Genomic DNA, 20,018 nt, shown 5'->3' with positions numbered 1-20,018 from the left:
GTTGTGATGGCTGGCTCGGTCAAATACACTGCTGACACTCACCTCACACTGTCACCGAGACAGGCCCAGGAGGTACCTAGTAACCCAGAAGAGTTCAGTATGTCCCAGGGGAGGACGGGTCTGGGGAGACAGTCAGAGGAATTCAATGTACACAGTACAAAATATACTGCACAATACAGCCAATTCCTCCAAACTTCCCTGAGAGCTCGAAAGACTCGCTGATGTGTTGAAGCCTGAAGCATTGCACCAAAAACCACAACACTCTATTGGTGAGGCTGAGAAATGTTAGCAGGCCATAACTGGTCTTCACAGGAGCCCCACAGCTACCTTCCTCCAACCAGTCCATGACAGTATTAAATATCCTTCACCCTTGGAGGAGGGCCGAATCTGACATTAACCCTATTAGCTTCTTATTCAACCAGTCCAATCTTGTAGAATTATAAAAAACATAGAATATTTCATAACCCTGTGTAGATTTACAGGAGAAAAGGACCCTACCATTTTAATTATACTGTTTAATGGGTTGTAACTCTACTGGTGAAGTCCCATAGAAGAGGTTAATGTGTAGAATAAAATAAAGTGCATGAAATTGAGGGTAATTGCATGATTAGAAAATTGGTAAGTAGTCAGGAAACAAAGAGTAGGAATAAATGGGTCTTTCTTGGAGTGGGCAGGTAGTGACTAGTGGGGTCCTTCAAGGATAAATGCTTGGATCCCAGCTATTCACAATATACATCAATGATTTGAATGAGGGAACCAAATGTAATATTTCCAAGTTTGCTGCCAATACAAAACTTGGTGAGAATGTGAGTGGGGAGGAGGATATTAAGAAGCTTCAAGGTGATTTACTCAAGTTGAGTGAGTGGGCAAATACATGGCAGATGCAGTATAACATGGATAAATGTAAAGTTATCCACTTTAGAAGGAAAAAAATAAGAATGGCAGAATATTATCTATATGGTGAAATATTGGGAAATGTTGATGTACAAAGGGACCTGGGTGTCCTTATACACCAGTCAATGAAAGTAAGCATGCAGGTACAGCAAGCAGTTGAGAAGGCAAATGGTATATTGATCTTCATGACAAGAGGACCTGAGTACAGGAGCAAGGATGTCTTACTGCAGCTGTACAATGCTTTAGTGAGGCTACACCTGGAGTATTGTGTGTAGTTCTGGTCTCCTTTGCTAAGAAAGGATATACGTGCCATAGAAAGAGTGCATGGAAGTCTGTGGAGGCCAAATTACTGAATATATTTTAGAAGGAAATAGGTCAGATAGCTAGACTCTAAAGGCCTTAAGGGTATTGGGAGAGTGCGGGAGTATAGTGTTGAGATAGTGGATCAGCTATGAACATATTGAAATGTGCAGCAGGCTTGAAGGGCTGAGTGGCTATTTTCTATGTTTTCTATGACATTGTGATCATAGAATCATAGAAACCCTACAATGCAGAAGGAGGCCATTCGGCCCATCGAGTCTGCACCGACCACAATCCCACCCAGGCCCTACCCCCATATATTTACCCGCTAATCCCTCTAACCTACGCATCTCAGGACTCTAAGGGGCAATTTTTAGCATGGCCAATCAACCTAACCTGCACATCTTTGGACTGTGGGAGGAAACTGGAGCACCCGGAGAAAACCCATGCAGACACGAAGAGAATGTGCAAACTCTACACAGACAGTGACCCAAGCCGGGAATCGAACCCAGGTCCCTGGAGCTGTGAAGCAGCAGTGCTAACCACTATGCTGCCGTGCCGCCCGTGATCCTCTCTGATGGTCCAATATTCACAGAACGATTCCAGGTTCAGTTTCCAATCCAGACTTATTTTAGCTGGGCAGCCCTGTCGATCCCTTCCTGCTCTCCGTCATTGACCTGGGATGTGTCTCAGATTGTATCTGTGTGCACCATGAGGCCAGAATTGGCTCAGATATGATGTACTCTCCATAGAATCATAGAATTCTTACAGCGAAGACAGAGGCTATTTGGCCATCATGTCTGCACCAGCTCACTGAATGAGCAACTCACCAAGTGCCATTCTCCCATCCTTTCCCCATAACCCTGAACAGTTTGCATTTTCAAATAACAGTTGAATTCTTTTTTGAATGCTTCGATTGAACCTGCCTCCACCAAACTCTTAGGGAATACATTCTAGACCGTAACAACTTGCTGTGATTGTATTTTCCTATATTGCTTTTGCTTCTTCTGCAAATTACTTTAAATATATGCCCTCTCAAAGAACAACAAAGAACAAAGAACAGTACAGCACAGGAAACAGGCCCTTCGGCCCTCCAAGCCTGTGCCGCTCCTTGGTCCAACTAGACCAATCGTTTGTATCCCTCCATTCCCAGGCTGCTCATGTGACTATCCAGGTAACTCTCATTCTTAATCCTTTCAGGAGGGGGAACAGTCTCTCCCTACCTACTCTTTCTAGACCCCTTCATGATTTTGAATACCTCTATCAAATCTCTACTCAGTCTTTTTTTCTGCAAGAAAAACAGTCCTAACTTTTCCAATCCCTATCTTCATGATTGAAGTTTCTCATCCCTCAAACCGTTCCTGTGATTTTTTTCTGCTCTTTTTCCAACGCCTTCACATATTTCCTAAAGTGTGGTGCCCAGAACTGGATGCAATACTCTCGTCTTGGCCAAACTAGTGTCTTAGAGTGTTCAACATAACCTCCTTGCTCTTGTACTCTATGCCCCTCTTAGTACAGCCAAAGATACTATATGCCTTATTAGCTGTTCTCTGAATCTATCCTGCCACCTTCAATGGCTTATGCATATAAACCCAGGTTCCTCTGCTCCTGCACCCCTTATAGAATTGTACCTATTATTCCATATTGTCTTCCACGTTCTTCCTACCAAAATGAATCACTTCCCATTTCTCTGCTTTGAATTTCAACTGCCACCTGTCTGCCCATTACCAACTTGTCTATATGTCCCTTTGAAGTTCCACACTAACCTCCTCCCGATTTATAATACTTCCACATTTTGTATCATCTACAAATTTTGAAATTGTGCCCTGGACAGCAAGGTCTAGGTCAAATTAGGAAAAGCAAGAGTCCCAACATTGATCCCTTGGGAATTCCACCGCTAACCTTCCTCCAGCTTGAAAACATTCACTAATCACTACTCTGTTTCCTGTCACTCAGCCAATTCTGTATCCCTATTGCTACTATCCCATTTATTGTGTGAGCTATAACCTTGCTCACAAGCCTATTGTGTGGCACTGTATCAAATGCCTTTTGGAAATCCATGTACACCAAATCAGCTGCATTGCTCTCATCAGCCCTCGCTATTACTTCTTCAAAACACTCCAACAAGTTAGTTAAACATGATTTTTCTTGAGAAATTCCTGCTGGCTTTCCTTAATTAGCCCACAATTGCCCATGTGACTATTAATTTTATCCTGAATTATTGTTTCTGGAAGTTATCAACCACCAAATTTAAACTGACTGGCCTGTATTTGCTGGGCTTATCTTTACACCCTTTTTTGAAATTTAAAATTTAAAATTTTCCACTCTTCTGGCATCACCCCTGAGCCTAAGGAAGACTGAAAAATGATGGCCAGCATCTCTGCAATTTCCACACTCACCTCCCAAATTATCCTTGGATGTATCTCCTCTGGTCCTGGTTCCTTATCAACTTTAGGTACAGACAGCCTATCCAATCAAATTTAAACTCTTCCAGTGTCTCAATTAACTCCTTTTTCGCTCTGGCCTGGGTAGCATCATCATAGGTAAACACAGATGCAAAGTATTCATTTAATATCTCAGTTATACCCTCTGCCTTCATGCCTGAATTCCTCTTTTGCTTCCTAATTGGCCCTATACCTCTTTTTACTACCCTTTTCATCTGGTCAAAGAATCTGCTGTCTACATTTACACATGGGGTCGGGCTAAGGCTCCACAGAGGGGTTCATTTTAGAGGAACCCACAAAATTTGCATCAAATTGGATCCTTCACAGTGGATCCCTTACACTGGATCATTCACACTGGCTCTTTTGCACTGAATTCCTCACATTAGCTCCCTCTCTCTGGATCTTTAACACCTGATCCTTCGCACTGGATCCTCTACCTTGGATCCTGTACTCTGGATAATTCACTGCGGATCATTCATACTAGATCCTTTCGTGGATTGGGGTTGAAAGCTGGGCTCAGAGCACTGAGTTTGGCTGCTCCATTAGCACTTGTATATGAGAGCATGGTTATTGTTATATTAAAAGGAGTTGCTGTGAAATCAGAAAACTTTACCACAGTAACAATATTCTACTACTCGATGTCGATGGTACATACTGTATGTATGAAATGGGCGGTGAAATTTCTCTTGGCCAGGATTACAAATCAGTGGGCTCTTCACGCTAGGCTTGATTTGCGAGCATGCTGGCATTTATGCTGATTCACTATCACCTATTTTGTATTCAATGAGAGGTGATGGGAAGATAATCACTAACATAACAATCACATTGATCGGAGTTTCTATAGTGTCTGATTGGAAGCACAGTGAAGGATTGGACTGTCCCTCACTCAGTCGCCATTCCATGTTACATTGCCCTCAAGGTGTTCTTGGCTCAACGAGAAATCTTCCTGCCCTCAGGACTTGCAAAATATTCTCATGTCAATCTTTCTAAACCCCATTCATTCCTGATGCTTTCGAATATTACCCCTCAACAGGCAATCGCTTGGATGATGGGGCCTCAGATGTGGAATCTGAGCCAGATCTCCCACTGAAACGAAAGCAGCGCCGCAGCCGCACCACATTTACCGCGGAGCAGCTGGAGGAATTGGAGAAAGCCTTTGAGAGAACCCATTACCCTGACATCTACACCAGAGAAGAACTAGCACAGAGGACCAAACTCACAGAGGCACGAGTCCAGGTGAGTTCAGTGAGTTAAACCTGATTACATCAAATGGTGCAGCACAGAAACAGACCTTTGAACCCAACAGAGATCCACGCAGGCATTTATGCTGCTCATGAGCCTCCTCAGACCCTATTTCATCAGCGTGTCCCTTTATTCTTTTCAACTCAGCAATAAAGATTGAAGAGAGATTTTAATAAGAGACGTACAAGATGATGACAGGTTTAGATAAGGCTGTTCCCAGTAACCAATTCCTCAAGGACCAGGGGACCCAGATTTAAGGGATGCTGGGATAGAGATGTAAGGGAAGATAGAGATGTAAGGTCATTGCCCTCAGATCTCCTCCTGCTCCACTCCCCTAACTTTTCCAGAGACCCTGTTTACCCCTGGCTTTCCATCAAATGACAGTGCAGTGGGAGAAGCCATAATGCTTTATTGCCCCCACCCATGTGTCCTATTATAACTGTTTCCTTTGACATACTGCTCACATGAACCAGAATATGTTAACTATGAAAGATTAAATGCTAGACCCAATCCCAAATTGGGTTTACTCCATGCAGGTTCCACCCCCAGGCCCCATGTTAATTTTTTATCATCAAGGTACACATCAAAGCTAAAAACTTCCATTGCTCATCAGCTGGGCATGGCACCTGCATGGAGTAAACGCAATCATTATCATCTTATTATCTTCATGTAAACTGCTAACATCCCCTTCGCTACACATGAGGGATGGTTCCCATTGTTTATCTTGATTTTCCTGAGTATTTGCAACTCTTCAGAATCCCCCCTACAGTACACAACAAAATCTCTTTCCATTCCTTCCCTAAATCACTTACTAAACCATAAAATAGGAACACTGCATTATGTGAGTGAGTGTGAAAGGGGTTTAAATCCATTGGGAATTTGTATTTAGGGAGTGAATGGGATGGGGATTTAAATCCGTTGGGATTCTGTAGTTAGGGGTGAAATGCGATGGGGCTTTAAATCCATTAGGATTCTGTATTTAGGGAGTGAATGGGAAGGGGGTTTAAATCCATTAGGATTCTGTATTTAGGGAGTGAATGGTATGGGCATTTAAATTCATTGGGATTCTGTACTCTGGGAGTTAATGGGATGGGGTTTGGTCCATTGAAATTCAAAGCTTTGACCAACTATATGTTCATCTAGTGATGTGCACATTTGGTGAATAAGCAACATCAAAGTGTGTGAGTGCAGATTCTTTAGTTTTATGATTACACCAGGGGTCCAAGGTTTTGTTTCAGGAAGTAATATCAGCAGTTTCTGTTTCAACAACTACAAACTGCACAGAGTCTGTATTTACATAGACTGCAGTTCATACCGGGTGAGGACAGAACCGTGCCCATACTATAACAGTGCTAAATATTCACCAAATCTCCCTCTCTCTTACCTCCCCATATTGAGCAGATAACATTGGGAGTGAAATTGGTCTTTGGCAGTAGCTGGAAACGGGCTCCATTGAATCGGCCTCCTGCTCTAAACCATTGACTGAAGTAGGAAAGAACATTGGGAGCTGTTTCAATCTGAATATGGATTCATTACAAGCCCATAGCATGCTGCTGCCAAAAGCCAATTTGACTCACTGCCAGAACATAGTTGCTAAGGTGCCAAGCATCCTCCAATAACTCATCATTCCTATGTGAGCTAGACAGTGTTGCCAGGGTATTTGATATTGGAGAGCACCACAGCCAAGTCTAATACTGTCCTCACTCAATGTCCACATACAGGAGGGTCACCAGACAGTAATTAGGAGAAGGAACCCTGTTTATTCCCTCTAATCCTGAGGTCAGTTGGACAACCCCAACCACTGCCCTGTGTAAAATCAGTTAACAAAACTGAGAGCAGAGATTTAACCCTGTACTGGTCCATGTGGCTCAGCTGTTCAATAGATAAACCTCAGTTAGATACTGCACAACCTGCTTGGTGTGACTTCGCTGCATCTCATTGGCATGACAACCTTCACTTCATGAGTATAAATTTTTAACCCGGCATTCAAACTGTTTGAAAAGTAGAGAACTTCTAGTTGAATAAACTCTGAGATTGTGGGGGAAGCTCGTGGGAAAACAGTAGGGATCAGAAATAAAGCTACACTGACCCTTGGGCTGGTTCTCCACAGTCCCTTCAAATGGAATTGCCCACTGTGAGAGGGGGAATCAATAAATTCAGCCCAGTGGGTTTCAAATGGTGCTGAGTGACATGATGCAGCTACAGTTGTTGCAATGTGGAGAGACTGGGAAAGCTGCAGTTGTTCAGAGCAAAAAATGTTAAGAGGAGATTTGATCACAGTGTTCAAAATCATGAAGAGTCCTGGAGAGTAAATAAGGAGAAACCATTTCCAGTGCAAAAGTAGAAGCTAAAATATGCAGATGCTGGAAATATTTAAAAAAAACAGAAAATGCTGGGAAAAACTGATCAGGTCTGGCAGAACCTGTGAAGGGAGAAACAGAGTTAATGTTTTGAGTTCAATATGACTATTTTTCAGAACTCAGATGCTGCTGGACCTCCTGTGCAGAAGTATTGGTGTCCAGAGAACCGATTTAGGTGATAGACAGGCACATGAGGACATTTGTTTCTGCTTATGCCGAGAATTGGGATCTGAATGTTATGTGTGGAGGAGTTAGGAGGGAAGGGAGGACACACATTCAGTGGTAACTTTCAAAAGGAATTGGACAAATATTTGAGGGAATTAAAGTACAGGGCCATGGGAAAAGAATAAGGGGGTAAAATTAATTGCATAGATCTTTCAAAGAGCCATGATGGGCTGAATGGCCTACTTCTGTGCTGTATCATTGTCTAATCCTATGGCGGAATGTAAAACTGCCTCTCTTTGTTAGAGTCTCTCACTAGTCCCTATTTGGCAGTATTTGTAAGTGAATTATTTGACCTCAACATTCTGCCCCTCTCCTCGCATTGTGTTATTAGTAGAATCGGGAAATGAACCATGTTTTTTTTTTGGCTTGTGAGTTTTGTGCTTTGTTACTGCATTTCTCAATTTCAATTCAGAATGGCCTGTTTGAAATAGGACAGCTGGAGGGAGACAATTCTCACTGATGACTTTGAACAGTGATTTGATAGGACCTGAATTCAAAACGGCAAGAAGCAGATGTTGTGGTAGCAAGCCACAAACAGTTGAACTGGAGCAGGACAGGGTGAAAGGCTTTGAACTGGGCAATGAGCCTGTCTGGCAGAGGGCTTGGGTTAAAGTGGGACCCTGTTGTATTCAGCATCTCTTACACTAACAGCAAAGACAGTGCATGCAAGGAACTGCTGCATCAACAGAAAAAAAATCAAATCAGCAGAGGTCAACATAAACTGTCTGTTCTGAGCAGGACAGCAGATTAGGGAACATTTAAACAGGAGACCTGAAGCTGAGTAGCATTAGGAAACAGCAACACGATGAACATGTTTTTAAGTCATGTTTGTTGAAGGATGAATCTTGGTGTGGACACTGGGGAAATCTCCCCTGCTCTTTTTGAAATAGTGATGGGATCATCTGAGGGGACAGATAGGAGCTGGATTTCTCCAAACTCACCGGCGGCTGGTATTCTCCGGTCCCATTGCAGTGAATGGAGATTTGGCTGAGCACCAAATTCTCAATTCCTGCTCGCAGCAGTGGCGGGGCAAATGAGATCGGAGACTCCGGCCAGGAGGATGTTCGTTTAGCATGCCAAGAGATAGCACCTTCTGAAGTGCAGCATTAGGAGTGTCATTCTGCATTGGGTGTTCGAGTATCTGCAGTGGGGATTGAACCCGTGAACCTCTCACTCAGGCAAGAGTGTTTACCCACTGAGCCACGGCTGACTCGCAACTGTCCCACCCGTAATCCTTCTGGACTAAAAGAAGCGAGCAGGGAGCTGAAAGGCAATGGCCAGCTCACACTAATACTTTTTCTTCCCAACGGCTCACATTATAGGCCAACATCATTCCTTCAGTTATCCTTCAAGCTTTTTCCCATCAAAAGTTCTTCACCTCAGTCTCCGAGGATTCCAAACCCCTGAAGAAAATCATTTGTCAGGTGCAGGACTTGGTGAATATTTGGTGGCGGGGAGAGGGGTGGAACATCCTCTGCAGCTTGCCTTATTTTCCAAGGTTACCATAAAGACCCTTTAGCTCTGTGCCCCATGCCTGTGTGGGTGGGGAATGGCTGGGGTTTAGGGCTGTGTGAGCACTTTAATGATTAATGTTTGCAATCTTTCAGAAGGCCCCAGAGAGGCTGAGCCATCAACACTGAAATATAGAAAAATATTTGAGGGATCGGTGGACTTGAAAGTGGTGGGAAGAGGCAGAATCTGGCAGTGAGAAATCCTTCTGGAATGTGTGCTCACAACAGCTGTCGCCTTTATGCTTTCTCCCGACAAGCAAGCTTCTCTAGATTTTCTTGCTCCTTAAAGCTGAGATTTTGTACAAGCAACTCACTTGAAAATGAAATGAGTAAAAGGTCCTTCAGCTACCTTGAAGCATGTTGGAATCATATTAGAACTTTTCTGATCATCAAGAATAGAGTGAAAGAGTGGTAATTGGCTGGGTTGGCTTGGTCCTGTTTCTTGAGTACAGGACATACCTGGGTAATTTTCCACAATGCTAGGTGGATGCCAGTGTTGTAGCTGTACTGGAACAGCTTGGCTCGGGACACGGCAAGTTCTGGAGCACAAGTCTTCAGTACAGTTGTTGGAATATTGTCATGGCCCACAGCCTTTGCACTATCCAGTGCTTCAGCCGTCTCTTGATATCGCAAGGAGTGAATCTAATAGGCTGAAGACTGACACCTATGATGCTGGGGACTTCCGGAGGAGGTCGAGGTGGATCATCCACTCAACACTTCTATCTGAAGATGGTTGCAAATGCTTGAACCTTGTTTTTTGCACAGATGTGCTGAGCTTATCCCAACATTGTGGAGGGGGATAGTCAGAGAGTCTCCTCTTCCCATTATTTACTAATTTTGCACCACTGTTCATGACTGGATGTGGCAGAACTGCAAAGCTTTGACCTATTCTGTTGGTTGTGGGATCACTTGACTCTGTCTACAGCATATTGCTTCCACTGTTTAACATGAATAAAGTCCTGTGTTGTAGCTTCAGTAGGTTGATACCTCATTTTCAGAAACATCTGTGTGCTGCCACCTTTTTAAACAGCAGTACCTGGGCAGTGATTGCAGTGCATGCCTGGCTGGGAACGGGTTAAAGTGGCAGTAGGATTCCATGTACCTCACTGCGCCCTTGTTTTGGTTTTAATAATGAGACCATTGGGAAGCTCGTCCATTGCCAAAAGCAGCACTGTTAAAATCAGGAATGGAGAGGGAATGGTGCCGTTCCATTTTACCTGCTCCACATCTTTTTCACTACTGTGAGAGTTAAAGTTCTGCTCTCATTATATTCAGTGCATCTGCAGTAGCTCAATGAGCAGAACTCTTACCCTCGTGTCCGAAGATTGTTGGTTCAAGTCCCACCTCAGAGACTTGAGCACATAATCAAGGCTGATGCTCCATTGCAGTACAAAGAACAAAGAACAAAGAACAATACAGCACAGGAACAGGCCCTTCGGCCCTCCAAGCCCGCGCCGCTCCCCGGTCCAGGATTGAATCCTGAATCCAGGATCCCCGCCCAATTTTCCAGCCTATCTACATACCAATATCCTATCCACCGAGCTGTCCCTCACAGCTACGATGCTTTGTTCATTACAACCTATTAACTCACCCCCACCCCCCTATTCCAGACCATGTGATCCCCAGGGAGAGGCGAAAACCCAGAGTGAAAAACCCCAGGGCCAATATGGGGGAAAAAAAAATCTGGGAAATTCCTCTCCGACCCCCTGAGGCGATCGAAACGAGTCCAGGAGATCACAATGGCCCTGATCGGAAAATGCTTCCCAACCCTAGTCATTTCCACTTCCATGAACACCATATGAATTCCCTGCCCCCGAGACAGGTTCCCAACTATCCGCAGTCTCGCTCTGTACTGGCACCAGCAAGATGATCATAGAATGAAGCCTTGAAACGAGAAACAAGGAACAATTAGCCCGCGCCGCTCCCTGGTCCAAACTAGACCACTCTTTTGTATCCCTCCATTCCCAGTGAAAGAAGGCTGAAAGGTGAAGGCTGGGATTTGGGGGTCAGAAACTGCTCACAGAAAGAAAAAGAGAGAGAAAGCAGGAAAAATAAAGATGCCTTTCACATCCTTAGGACATCTCAAAGTGCTTTACAGCCTTTAGAACTGTGGTAATGTAGGAAACACGGCAGCAAATATATATATATAGCAAGCTCCCACAAACTGCAATGTGATAATGGGAAGACTATCTGTTTCAGCAATGCTGCTGCAGGACAGCACTATTTTATAATAGTGTCACAAGATTGTCACTTTCTCTCCCTCATCAGTACTGAGGGAGTATTGCATTGTCAGAGCTACTGTCTAGTGGAATCGGATGTTATGCCTAGGCCCTGTTTATACCTCTCAGGTGGATGTAAACAATCTTGTGACACTATTATAAAATAGTGCTGTCCTGCAGCAGCATTGCTGAAACAGATAGTCTTCCCATTATCACATTGCAGTTTGTGGGAGCTTGCTATATATATATATTTGCTGCCGTGTTTCCTACATTACCACAGTTCTAAAGGCTGTAAAGCACTTTGAGATGTCCTAAGGATGTGAAAGGCATCTTTATTTTTCCTGCTTTCTCTCTCTTTTTCTTTCTGTGAGCAGTTTCTGACCCCCAAATCCCAGCCTTCACCTTTCAGCCTTCTTTAACTGGTTACTTTTGGCTATTAACGTTTTGCAAATTCATTGGCAAAAGTGGATTTGCCATTGCCAAGTCTTTGTACAGATGAGCAGTCACGCCACACGCTAATTTCATTTGTGGGTGAATGAATTTATTTAAACAGCAGAAGCCATGTGACACAAACATGTCCTTCAGTCATGGGACAACCACATAGCTAGGATATTGTGGGAAGTATTCAGTCTCTCTCCTGTGTGCAAGGAGCATTGATATCATTAACGCTCTATGACCCCAGCACACACTGCAGAATGGGAAAGGAACACAGGACTCAGGGTAAGTGCAGATTAGATAGAACTTGGTTCAAGAACAAATGAAGAGCAATCAGCATTCAAAAGTCTGAAAGGCAGTGATCAACTTACATCAATGGCCCTTTCATATACAACACTCATTCTGGGTCATTTTGACTGTGTGAAATAGTGTAAACTGGCTAAGAGTGAATCAGGATCCTGCTTTATATCACTACCATTTTTATTTCCATTGATTTCACTGAGCTGAGAAAGATGCGGCCAACACATCATCACTGGTCTCACACCATGCTGCAAAGTTATGGTCAATCTCACTGTCTCTCTGTAACGTATCTTAGGAAATGAGTGCATAAAACACATGCCTGAGGGGCCAATGTGGCAAGAGCCAGGCGAATCCACACAGGAAGGGCACTGCCTGTCATATTCTCTTAATGTGGACATGCCGGCATTGGACTGGGGTAAACACAGTAAGGAGTCTAACAACACCAGGTTAAAGTCCAACAGGTTTATTTGGTAGCAAACGCCACTAGCTTTCGGAGCGCTGCTCCTTCGTCAGATGGAGTGGAAATCCATCTCCATCCATCCATTTCCACTCCATCTGACGAAGGAGCAGCGCTCCGAAAGCTAGTGGCGTTTGCTACCAAATAAACCTGTTGGATTTTAACCTGGTGTTGTTAGACTCCTCACTATATTCTCTTAAAGCACTGATGAGAAACAATCATCACACTGAATATTTTTCACTTGCAAATCCACAGGAAATCAATCTCCTCTCCTCCAGGCACCCGTCCCTCTCACAGTTTCACCCACTCTCTCCTTCAACTCTGCTTTTTCCCCCATTATTCCCCTCGCCACTTTCCTCACACCTTCTCCCCCATTTTCTCTGTCCCACTCTCACCCACTTTCTCTCCACCCACTCACACTCCCTCACTCTCTAGCCCCGACTCCCTTTGCTTTCTCTCTCCCATTTTCTCTCCACCCTCTCTCCTCCACTCGCTAGCCATGACTCCTGAACACTCTATCTCACCCACTATCCCTTGCTCTATTCCTTACTCTCTTTCCCTCCATTCATTACCCCCACTCTCCATCCTCTCTTTCTCTCCCACAACCTCCATCCCCCAATTTCTCGCCCCTCAACTCTCTCACCCCATCTCACACTCATCCTCCGCTCTCCACTGCTCTCTCTCCTCCACCCTTTCTTCCCCACTCTCCTCTCCACTATCTCTCCCCCAACTTTCTTTCCCCCAACTTTCTTTCCCCCACTCTTTATTCTTCCACCCACTCTGCTCTCTCCCCATTCTTCCCTTCATCACTACCCTCACCCCAACTCTCCTCTCCCACCACTTCCCCTTTTCTTCCCATCCCCCCACACAAGCCCTTAATCCTCCATCTGCTCCCCCCTATCCAGGTATCCCCTCTTCTGGGCCATTGTTTCTTCCTGACCAGCTTCTCCTCTCTCAGCTGGGCCCTGTAATGGTTTATACCTGGAATATTATCCTAGTTTTCTCTTCCAGACACAGTAGACCTGCCTGGCATTTCCCCCTCCTTCTGCTTTTACTTCCATTGCTTTTTATGTGTCAGTCTTTGTTGGGTCACTAAAGGGTTAATTGCCACAAGAATGTAACATGTAAGGGAATGACATTTGTCAACAATGCCAACCTCCGGACTATTCTGTGAGGAAAAAGCAGCAAAGTGGAGTGGGAGGAGCCATGATTAGGAAGGTGTTTGAACTAAACTATAGCTCCTGCTCCCACACTGTGTGAGCTCTTATGTTTGTAGCTACGCTCTGTTACACTTCAGCACCTGGACGACAATTTATCTTCATAAAACAGGCAGGTTCCAATTGAGGGCACAATGCTGGGCCTCTCCCCTGTGTAAGGGATCACTTACTAGCTTGTCTGACAAATTGCAGGAGCTGATCCTTATCTTCAGATCCTTGTGTAATTAATCCCAGACCCTCTGCACTGACACAATCCTACCTGGCCGACACTCATCCAGGGGAAAAAACGTTTCCTACCATAATCTCTCTGACATTTCGTATCCTTTTTCTTCCTCTCTCATTCAGCCTTTCATTCTTTTCTCCAATCCACACGACCACACTGTCCCTACCCCGTCCATTACAAGGGTCACCAGTTCTGGTTGGAGGTATTCCAGGAGATTTCCCCACATGATCTCTCACCTCCTATTACCTTCCTCCTCTGCCATTGCTTCCTTGATATTCCCAAACTCTTGGTCAATCCCCTGGAGGGTTTAGTGATTGTCCCCTTCCTACCAGCCCCACAATCCCCTTCTACCAAACCCTTCCCCTATTCTCACTTCCCCCAAAGAGTTTTCAAACAGTGAATAACCCCTTTCTTGATGCATGGCCCATTCAGTGTTCTGGAGCGGACATCCCAATGGATGTTTTCAACTCTTTTCCCTGGCACTGAGCATCTTGCCCGTTGGAAGCCTATTTACCAACCAAGATTAAGGATCATGCTGGCTGGGGATAGAACTTTCCTGCTGTGTGTGTGGGCCTCAATACCATGCCAAGTGAGATCAGTTACCTCAACAAAGCCTGAGCCTTCCCTGCTCTGTCTGTGGATCTCAGTGCCATTCCAGGTGGTATGGAAAGATCCATGTTATGCTCCTTTCAATATAAATTTGAAGTGCTTCACGTACTCACTGGGACCTGTCTCGATGTCACAGAGAATTTGAACAGCTAAGATAAACGACCTTCTCTCTGGGTTGAGGAGTATTGGGCAGATGGCAGGAGTTCATTTTACCAAAGTTCCTGTTTCACTTGTCACAAAGATTACATTTTATTACAAATAAATTTATTCTGGTAACTTTATCTTCAGGGAGATATAATACAAAGAGATCACCATTCCTCACCTCATGTGGCAGGAACTCCCCACATTGTCCTCTCCAGAAGGACCCTGGTTAGACTCAAGATGATCAACACAGTGAGGCATCACCTGGGAAGGGGTTAGGGGTAATGGCACCTAACCACATTCCCCTTACCCTGGAGAGAGGAAAATTCCTCACAACATCTTGAAGAATCTGCAGTGTGTGTGCACTCCGACTTTAATGTCCCTTTTCTAAAACTGTAAAACAAGGCCTCTGACTGCAACCAAAATTTATAATTTCATCTTGACTTGCCAGCATGTAAAATGATCCAGCCTCTTGCCACCGCTTGCTATGAGGATGTCCAGAGTCAAACTATCACTAGACCCTGCTGAGGTGGATATCTGAGGAGCCACCACTGAAATGGGCGACAGATCGTCTCACCAAACACCTGTGGAAGGAACCTGCAGGCCAGCAATGATCAGGGTTTTTGGGGAAAGGATGGGAAAGAGGAAACATAAATGTAAAAAAGGAGGTTCCTGGGCAGGGAAGGGTGAGCACTGGAGTTTGGATTAGCCATGCTGAATTGCACCTTAGTGTCAGGGAGATTAGCAGGGTAAAAATGTGGAGTTACAGGGATAGGACCTGGGTGGGATTATTGTCGATACAGGCTGGGTGGGCCGAATGGCCTCCTACACTGTAGGGATGCGATGATTCTATGAACAACAACGGCGTGGCCGATAGATCCCGGCAGTGGCGGGTCTGGAAAATCCCACCCAAGATCTAAAATTGAGGGAACAAGTACAGTTGCTTCAGCATCCCCATCCGCTGCATCCACTGCGTCCGCAGGCTCCATGGCCGGCGCGCGAACAGCTGGTTTGAATGGCGCGAGCGGCTAACGGTCTCTGCGCGCGCCTGGTGGCGCCGCTTTCACCAGAAGATTCTGTCATGAAGCAATGATCTGCCCACAGCATCGCTAGGAAAGTTTCAAAACCTGTGGGTGAGCACCCAAGAAATTCAAAATACTATCAACTGTGGATAAAAGACCCCACCAGGAACATGCCATTGTGAATCCACAGCCACCAGGATATCAAAAACCGGACAAATCAGATTTTGGAGATTTGGAGAAAGTGGTGATTAAAACTCTGTGGAAGCACCATTTTGCATGGCCATTCCAACAACCTGTTGATGCTGTGAAACTAAACTTGCCTGTAAGAATTGCACCTTATCTGATTGGAATATATAATGCTGTATTCAATTAAAAACCATCCCATAGATTCTCCTTTAAAATGACTGGAGTAAATATCGTCAATATGTCTCTCCCCCCCCCGCCCCGACTTAAGTTTGAATGTTTAATGGGGCCCTCAGGAGTGTTCAAATTAGGAATGCACCATAGATGGTTATGAAATAAAGCCATAGATCAACAGCTCCCCGAGTCAGTCCTTTTCCTTTAATAGCATATAGGGCTGTATTCAATTGAAAAAACACCCATCGATTCTCCTTTAATATGACTAGTAAGTAAATATCATCAGCAAGTTGCCCTCCAGACTGAAATTTGAACGTTTAGTTTTTTAAAATCATGGCTCTGTTTCTGACCGGTCCCTCGCCAGATGGTGGAATTTAATCATCCGGCATGAATGGAGCTAGAGATGGTGAGATACTGCCTCATGGCAGGCTGGACCTGTGCGTATGTGTCACACTGTCTGCCCCCAGCAAGTGGATGTCTTTTCCCAGCACTTTCCCCTTCAGAGGGATAGGGCAGAAGAGAAGAGGTTTTATTTTTAAAAAATCTGGTGGGCAGGATGGGGGTCAGGGAGTTTAGCTGTCTGGCTGAGAGCTGTGGTGAAATCTATCCGGGTGTCTGATGTTGACCTGCAGTTAAAATAACCGCTGCCGCACAGCCTTTTGGCTGAGATCAAGTGTAGTTTTGCAGTCCTGCACTAGGTTGAAGTCATGAGGTTACGCTGAGGCTTCATTTGAAGCAATTTTTTAAAGTGGCATCTAGGCCTTTTGGCTAAGATGCAAATGAGATCAAGCCTTGGAGGAGGTGCAATGCCTGCTCCATTCAGCTTGGATCATATAGATCAAACTCAAGACAGGAACTGGTGAGCTTGGATCTGAAATGTCTCACTTGTTGAAACTTTGAATTGGACTTTGATTGGATTGAATTGAATATAAACAAAAAAAAACCGCCGCCGCACACGGGCCCTTAGTTTCCTCACAGCGGGATTCTGTACACATGGAGCCCGGCTTCTCCCCACATCCTGGCCTGCCCAACAGTACTGACCAATTCTGAAGATTAAGACACACACAAAAAAATTGTCCTCATAGTTATAGAATTAAGAGTAAGTGACTGTTTCCGTGGCCCAGTGTAATGATGAGCAGCCAATACTACTACTCGAAGCCTGAGTTACATTCTAGCCATGATGTGGAGATGCCGGTGTTGGACTGGGGTAAACACAGTAAGAAGTTTAACAACACCAGGTTAAAGTCCAACAGGTTTATTTGGTAGCAAAAGTCACAAGCTTTCGGAACCTTAAGCTCCTTCTTCAGGTGAGTGGGAATTCTGTTCACAAACAGGGCATATAAAGACACATATAAAGTGTCTTTATATGCCCTGTTTGTGAACAGAATTCCCACTCACCTGAAGAAGGAGCTTAAGGCTCCGAAAGCTTGTGGATTTTGCTACCAAATAAACCTGTTGGACTTTAACCTGGTGTTGTTAAACTTCTTACATTCTAGCAACAGTGCCTGTCCCCGTTTTGATATGGCATTAAAGTGTAGTATCGACATGCTGTACTTGGTTGAAGTCATTAGGTTACATTTTAGCTTCATTTGAAGCAATTTTTAAAAGCGGCATCTCGGTCTTTTGGCTAAGATGCAAATGAGATCAAGCCTTGGAGGAGGTGCAATGCCTACTCCAATCAGCTTGGATCATGTAGATCAAGCCCAAGACGGGAAGTGAGAGCCCTGTCTTGTCAGCTTGGATCGGGAATGTCTCACTTGTTGAGACTTTGAATTGGACTTGATTTGATTGAATTGGATTTTAAAAAAATTAAAGAAAAAGGACTGACTCAGGCGGCTGTTGGTCTATGACTTTGTATCATAACCATTTATGGTGCATTCCTAACTTGAACGCTCCTGAGGGCTCCACTGACACGTCATAGCAACAAACTGGAGTTAGGCGCAAGGCCCAGTTGTATGGCATAGCGACTCTGACAGGACTTTCTAGAAGCATGAGATAGTAATGGAGCATATCTGACTCAATCTGTGTCAGGTCTTTTAATGCATTATAGCAACAATGCAAAGTGTGACTGAAATCCCGCACTTTAAGCCAAATAATAGTGCCAGTCCATGTAATTTTATATATATGCAGTTCAGGAAGGCAACAGGTCAAGGATGTAGCACGTAAGCTTATTGAGAGAGGTTCTAAAGCTTGCCTCATTTATCTTGAGGAGCAGGAAAATTTTTTATTTCACATTCCCACAGCGGATTACACAGGTGGGATAGGGTCTATTACAGGATAAATTGTTCATTGATATGAAAGGAGATTAATTGAATGTACGTGGGCAGAGATTCAAGTGGGTAGAGTCTATATAGGGCAGAGTGTTCAGACACTGTGGATGGGGTGCCATTGACCATTTGGGATTGACCATTTTCCTTGTTGTGCCTACTTGTGTTCTATAGACTTTATCCCAATGTTTTCTACTCTGGGCTGTTTTTCTCCACTTTGAACTCGTTGTAAGCCTACTTGGGATGTGCTGTTATTGGAGACAAATTCCACTCCAGGTGTCCCGGTTAGCATTTGGACGAGCGGTGCTCACTTTGAACTGAATATCTTGGAAAGCAGCCCTGTTAAAACTGAGTTCTGTGGCTCTGGAGGATGCCTTAAATTAATTTGAAAAGGCGTCAGTCTTTGCTCTGAAGCCAGGCTCGACTCTGAGTGTAATCCCAACTAGGCTTCCGATGAGTCGCAATTCGGTCTGTTTTTGTAAAACAAAAGATCTCTGTGTAGCTGGAGGCTTAACGCAAACACTCCCACTCCCACTCACAACTGTTACTGTCAATTTTCATTTGGAGGCAGTCTTGCCCGTTTCCCACTCAGTTCCCATAGCAGCCAAGGCTTGTGATTCATGCCTGGGTAAGCAGCTAACCCACACGGGTCGATTCCATACTGAGGTCTGACTGTAAATATTTTCACACAGTCAGTTAGGCTGCACATGCATACATTTGTGATGCACTTGACATTAGTTCGCCTTTGACCCTCAGAGCTCAGTACCCTCTCTATTTGTTCTGAGGATAGGCAAGTTTGCATTTCTTGCCTGTCTTTAATTATCTTGCGGGCATTAACAGTCAACCATGTTGGTTTGGGACTAGAGTCACAGCCCATGTAAGAAGTGGCAGCTTCCCTTCTCAAAGGAACATGGTGACTCGGTTGGATTTCTATGACCATTCAACTACTTGCATGGGTATCTTATCAGGTGCCAGATTGACTGAATTCAGATACCCTGGTGGGATTTGAACACAACCTCTGGATTTCTCCACTTCACGTTAGGGTACAACAACCTCACCATTGCAGAGGTCAACACCTACCTGCATGTATCTATGTCAGGGGTTTCACATGTGTCTGTAGCTGTGTATTGACCAGCACCATTTCCACTCATTTCCTCTTTCTTGCTGCTATCCAAAGCCTCCCCAGGATCTTGTGTCTTTAACATGCTGCAACAGCATTTCGAGATGCTGCAGTATCCCAGGTCGAGTGGGGTAGGGGGTGGGGGCGGGAGAGTGGGGGGGGCGAGGGGGTGGAGGGTGGCGGGGGGGAGGGGGCGGAGGGTGGCGGGGGGGGAGGGGGTGGTGGGGGAATCTGCCAGGATTCCTGCTCCTGATCACTATCCCAGTGATTCCAGATGGAAAGCTTACCTGTAAAGAGGACAGGTGAAGAGTGGTTCCAACTTGGCTGTGATTTCTTTCATGGTAGAATAGCCTGCCAAAATCAGCAGGGAGGTTTACAAATGGAAGATGGACACTGGGGTGAAATGTTGGAGGTGAATGACTGGTGCCCATTGAACTGAACCCCAATGAGATTGGCACCTTCAGAAGAGAGGGAGGGCACAGGTGAGAGAAAGGTATGTGTTCATGGATATGTGTGGACAAATGTACAACAACAATTAGCATTTATATAGTCCCATAGATCAATTATCCGAAAGTGCTATACAGAAATATAAATCAAAAATAAAATGGATGCCAAGGCAACGAGAAAGATATTAACTGGAGTGATCATTCGCTTGATCAAAGAGATGGGTTTTAA

General features: G+C 44.7%; 1 protein-coding gene across 1 annotated transcript in view; it reads left to right on the top strand.

Moving 5' to 3' along the window:
- LOC144509746 (paired box protein Pax-7-like) overlaps nucleotides 1-20,018 on the top strand; it is a 644,004-nt gene that overhangs the window by 68,742 nt on the left and 555,244 nt on the right. The window contains exon 6 of the mRNA XM_078238530.1: nucleotides 4,672-4,874. Coding sequence (XP_078094656.1) covers nucleotides 4,672-4,874 — 203 coding nt within the window. The remainder of the gene's footprint in view (nucleotides 1-4,671; nucleotides 4,875-20,018) is intronic.

The sequence above is a fragment of the Mustelus asterias genome, chromosome 22 (assembly GCF_964213995.1).
Source record: "Mustelus asterias chromosome 22, sMusAst1.hap1.1, whole genome shotgun sequence".
In the NCBI taxonomy this organism is placed as follows: Eukaryota; Metazoa; Chordata; class Chondrichthyes; order Carcharhiniformes; family Triakidae; genus Mustelus; species Mustelus asterias.
Note: the sequence above shows the minus strand (reverse complement) of the source record. Positions and strands in the feature narration are given on the sequence as shown.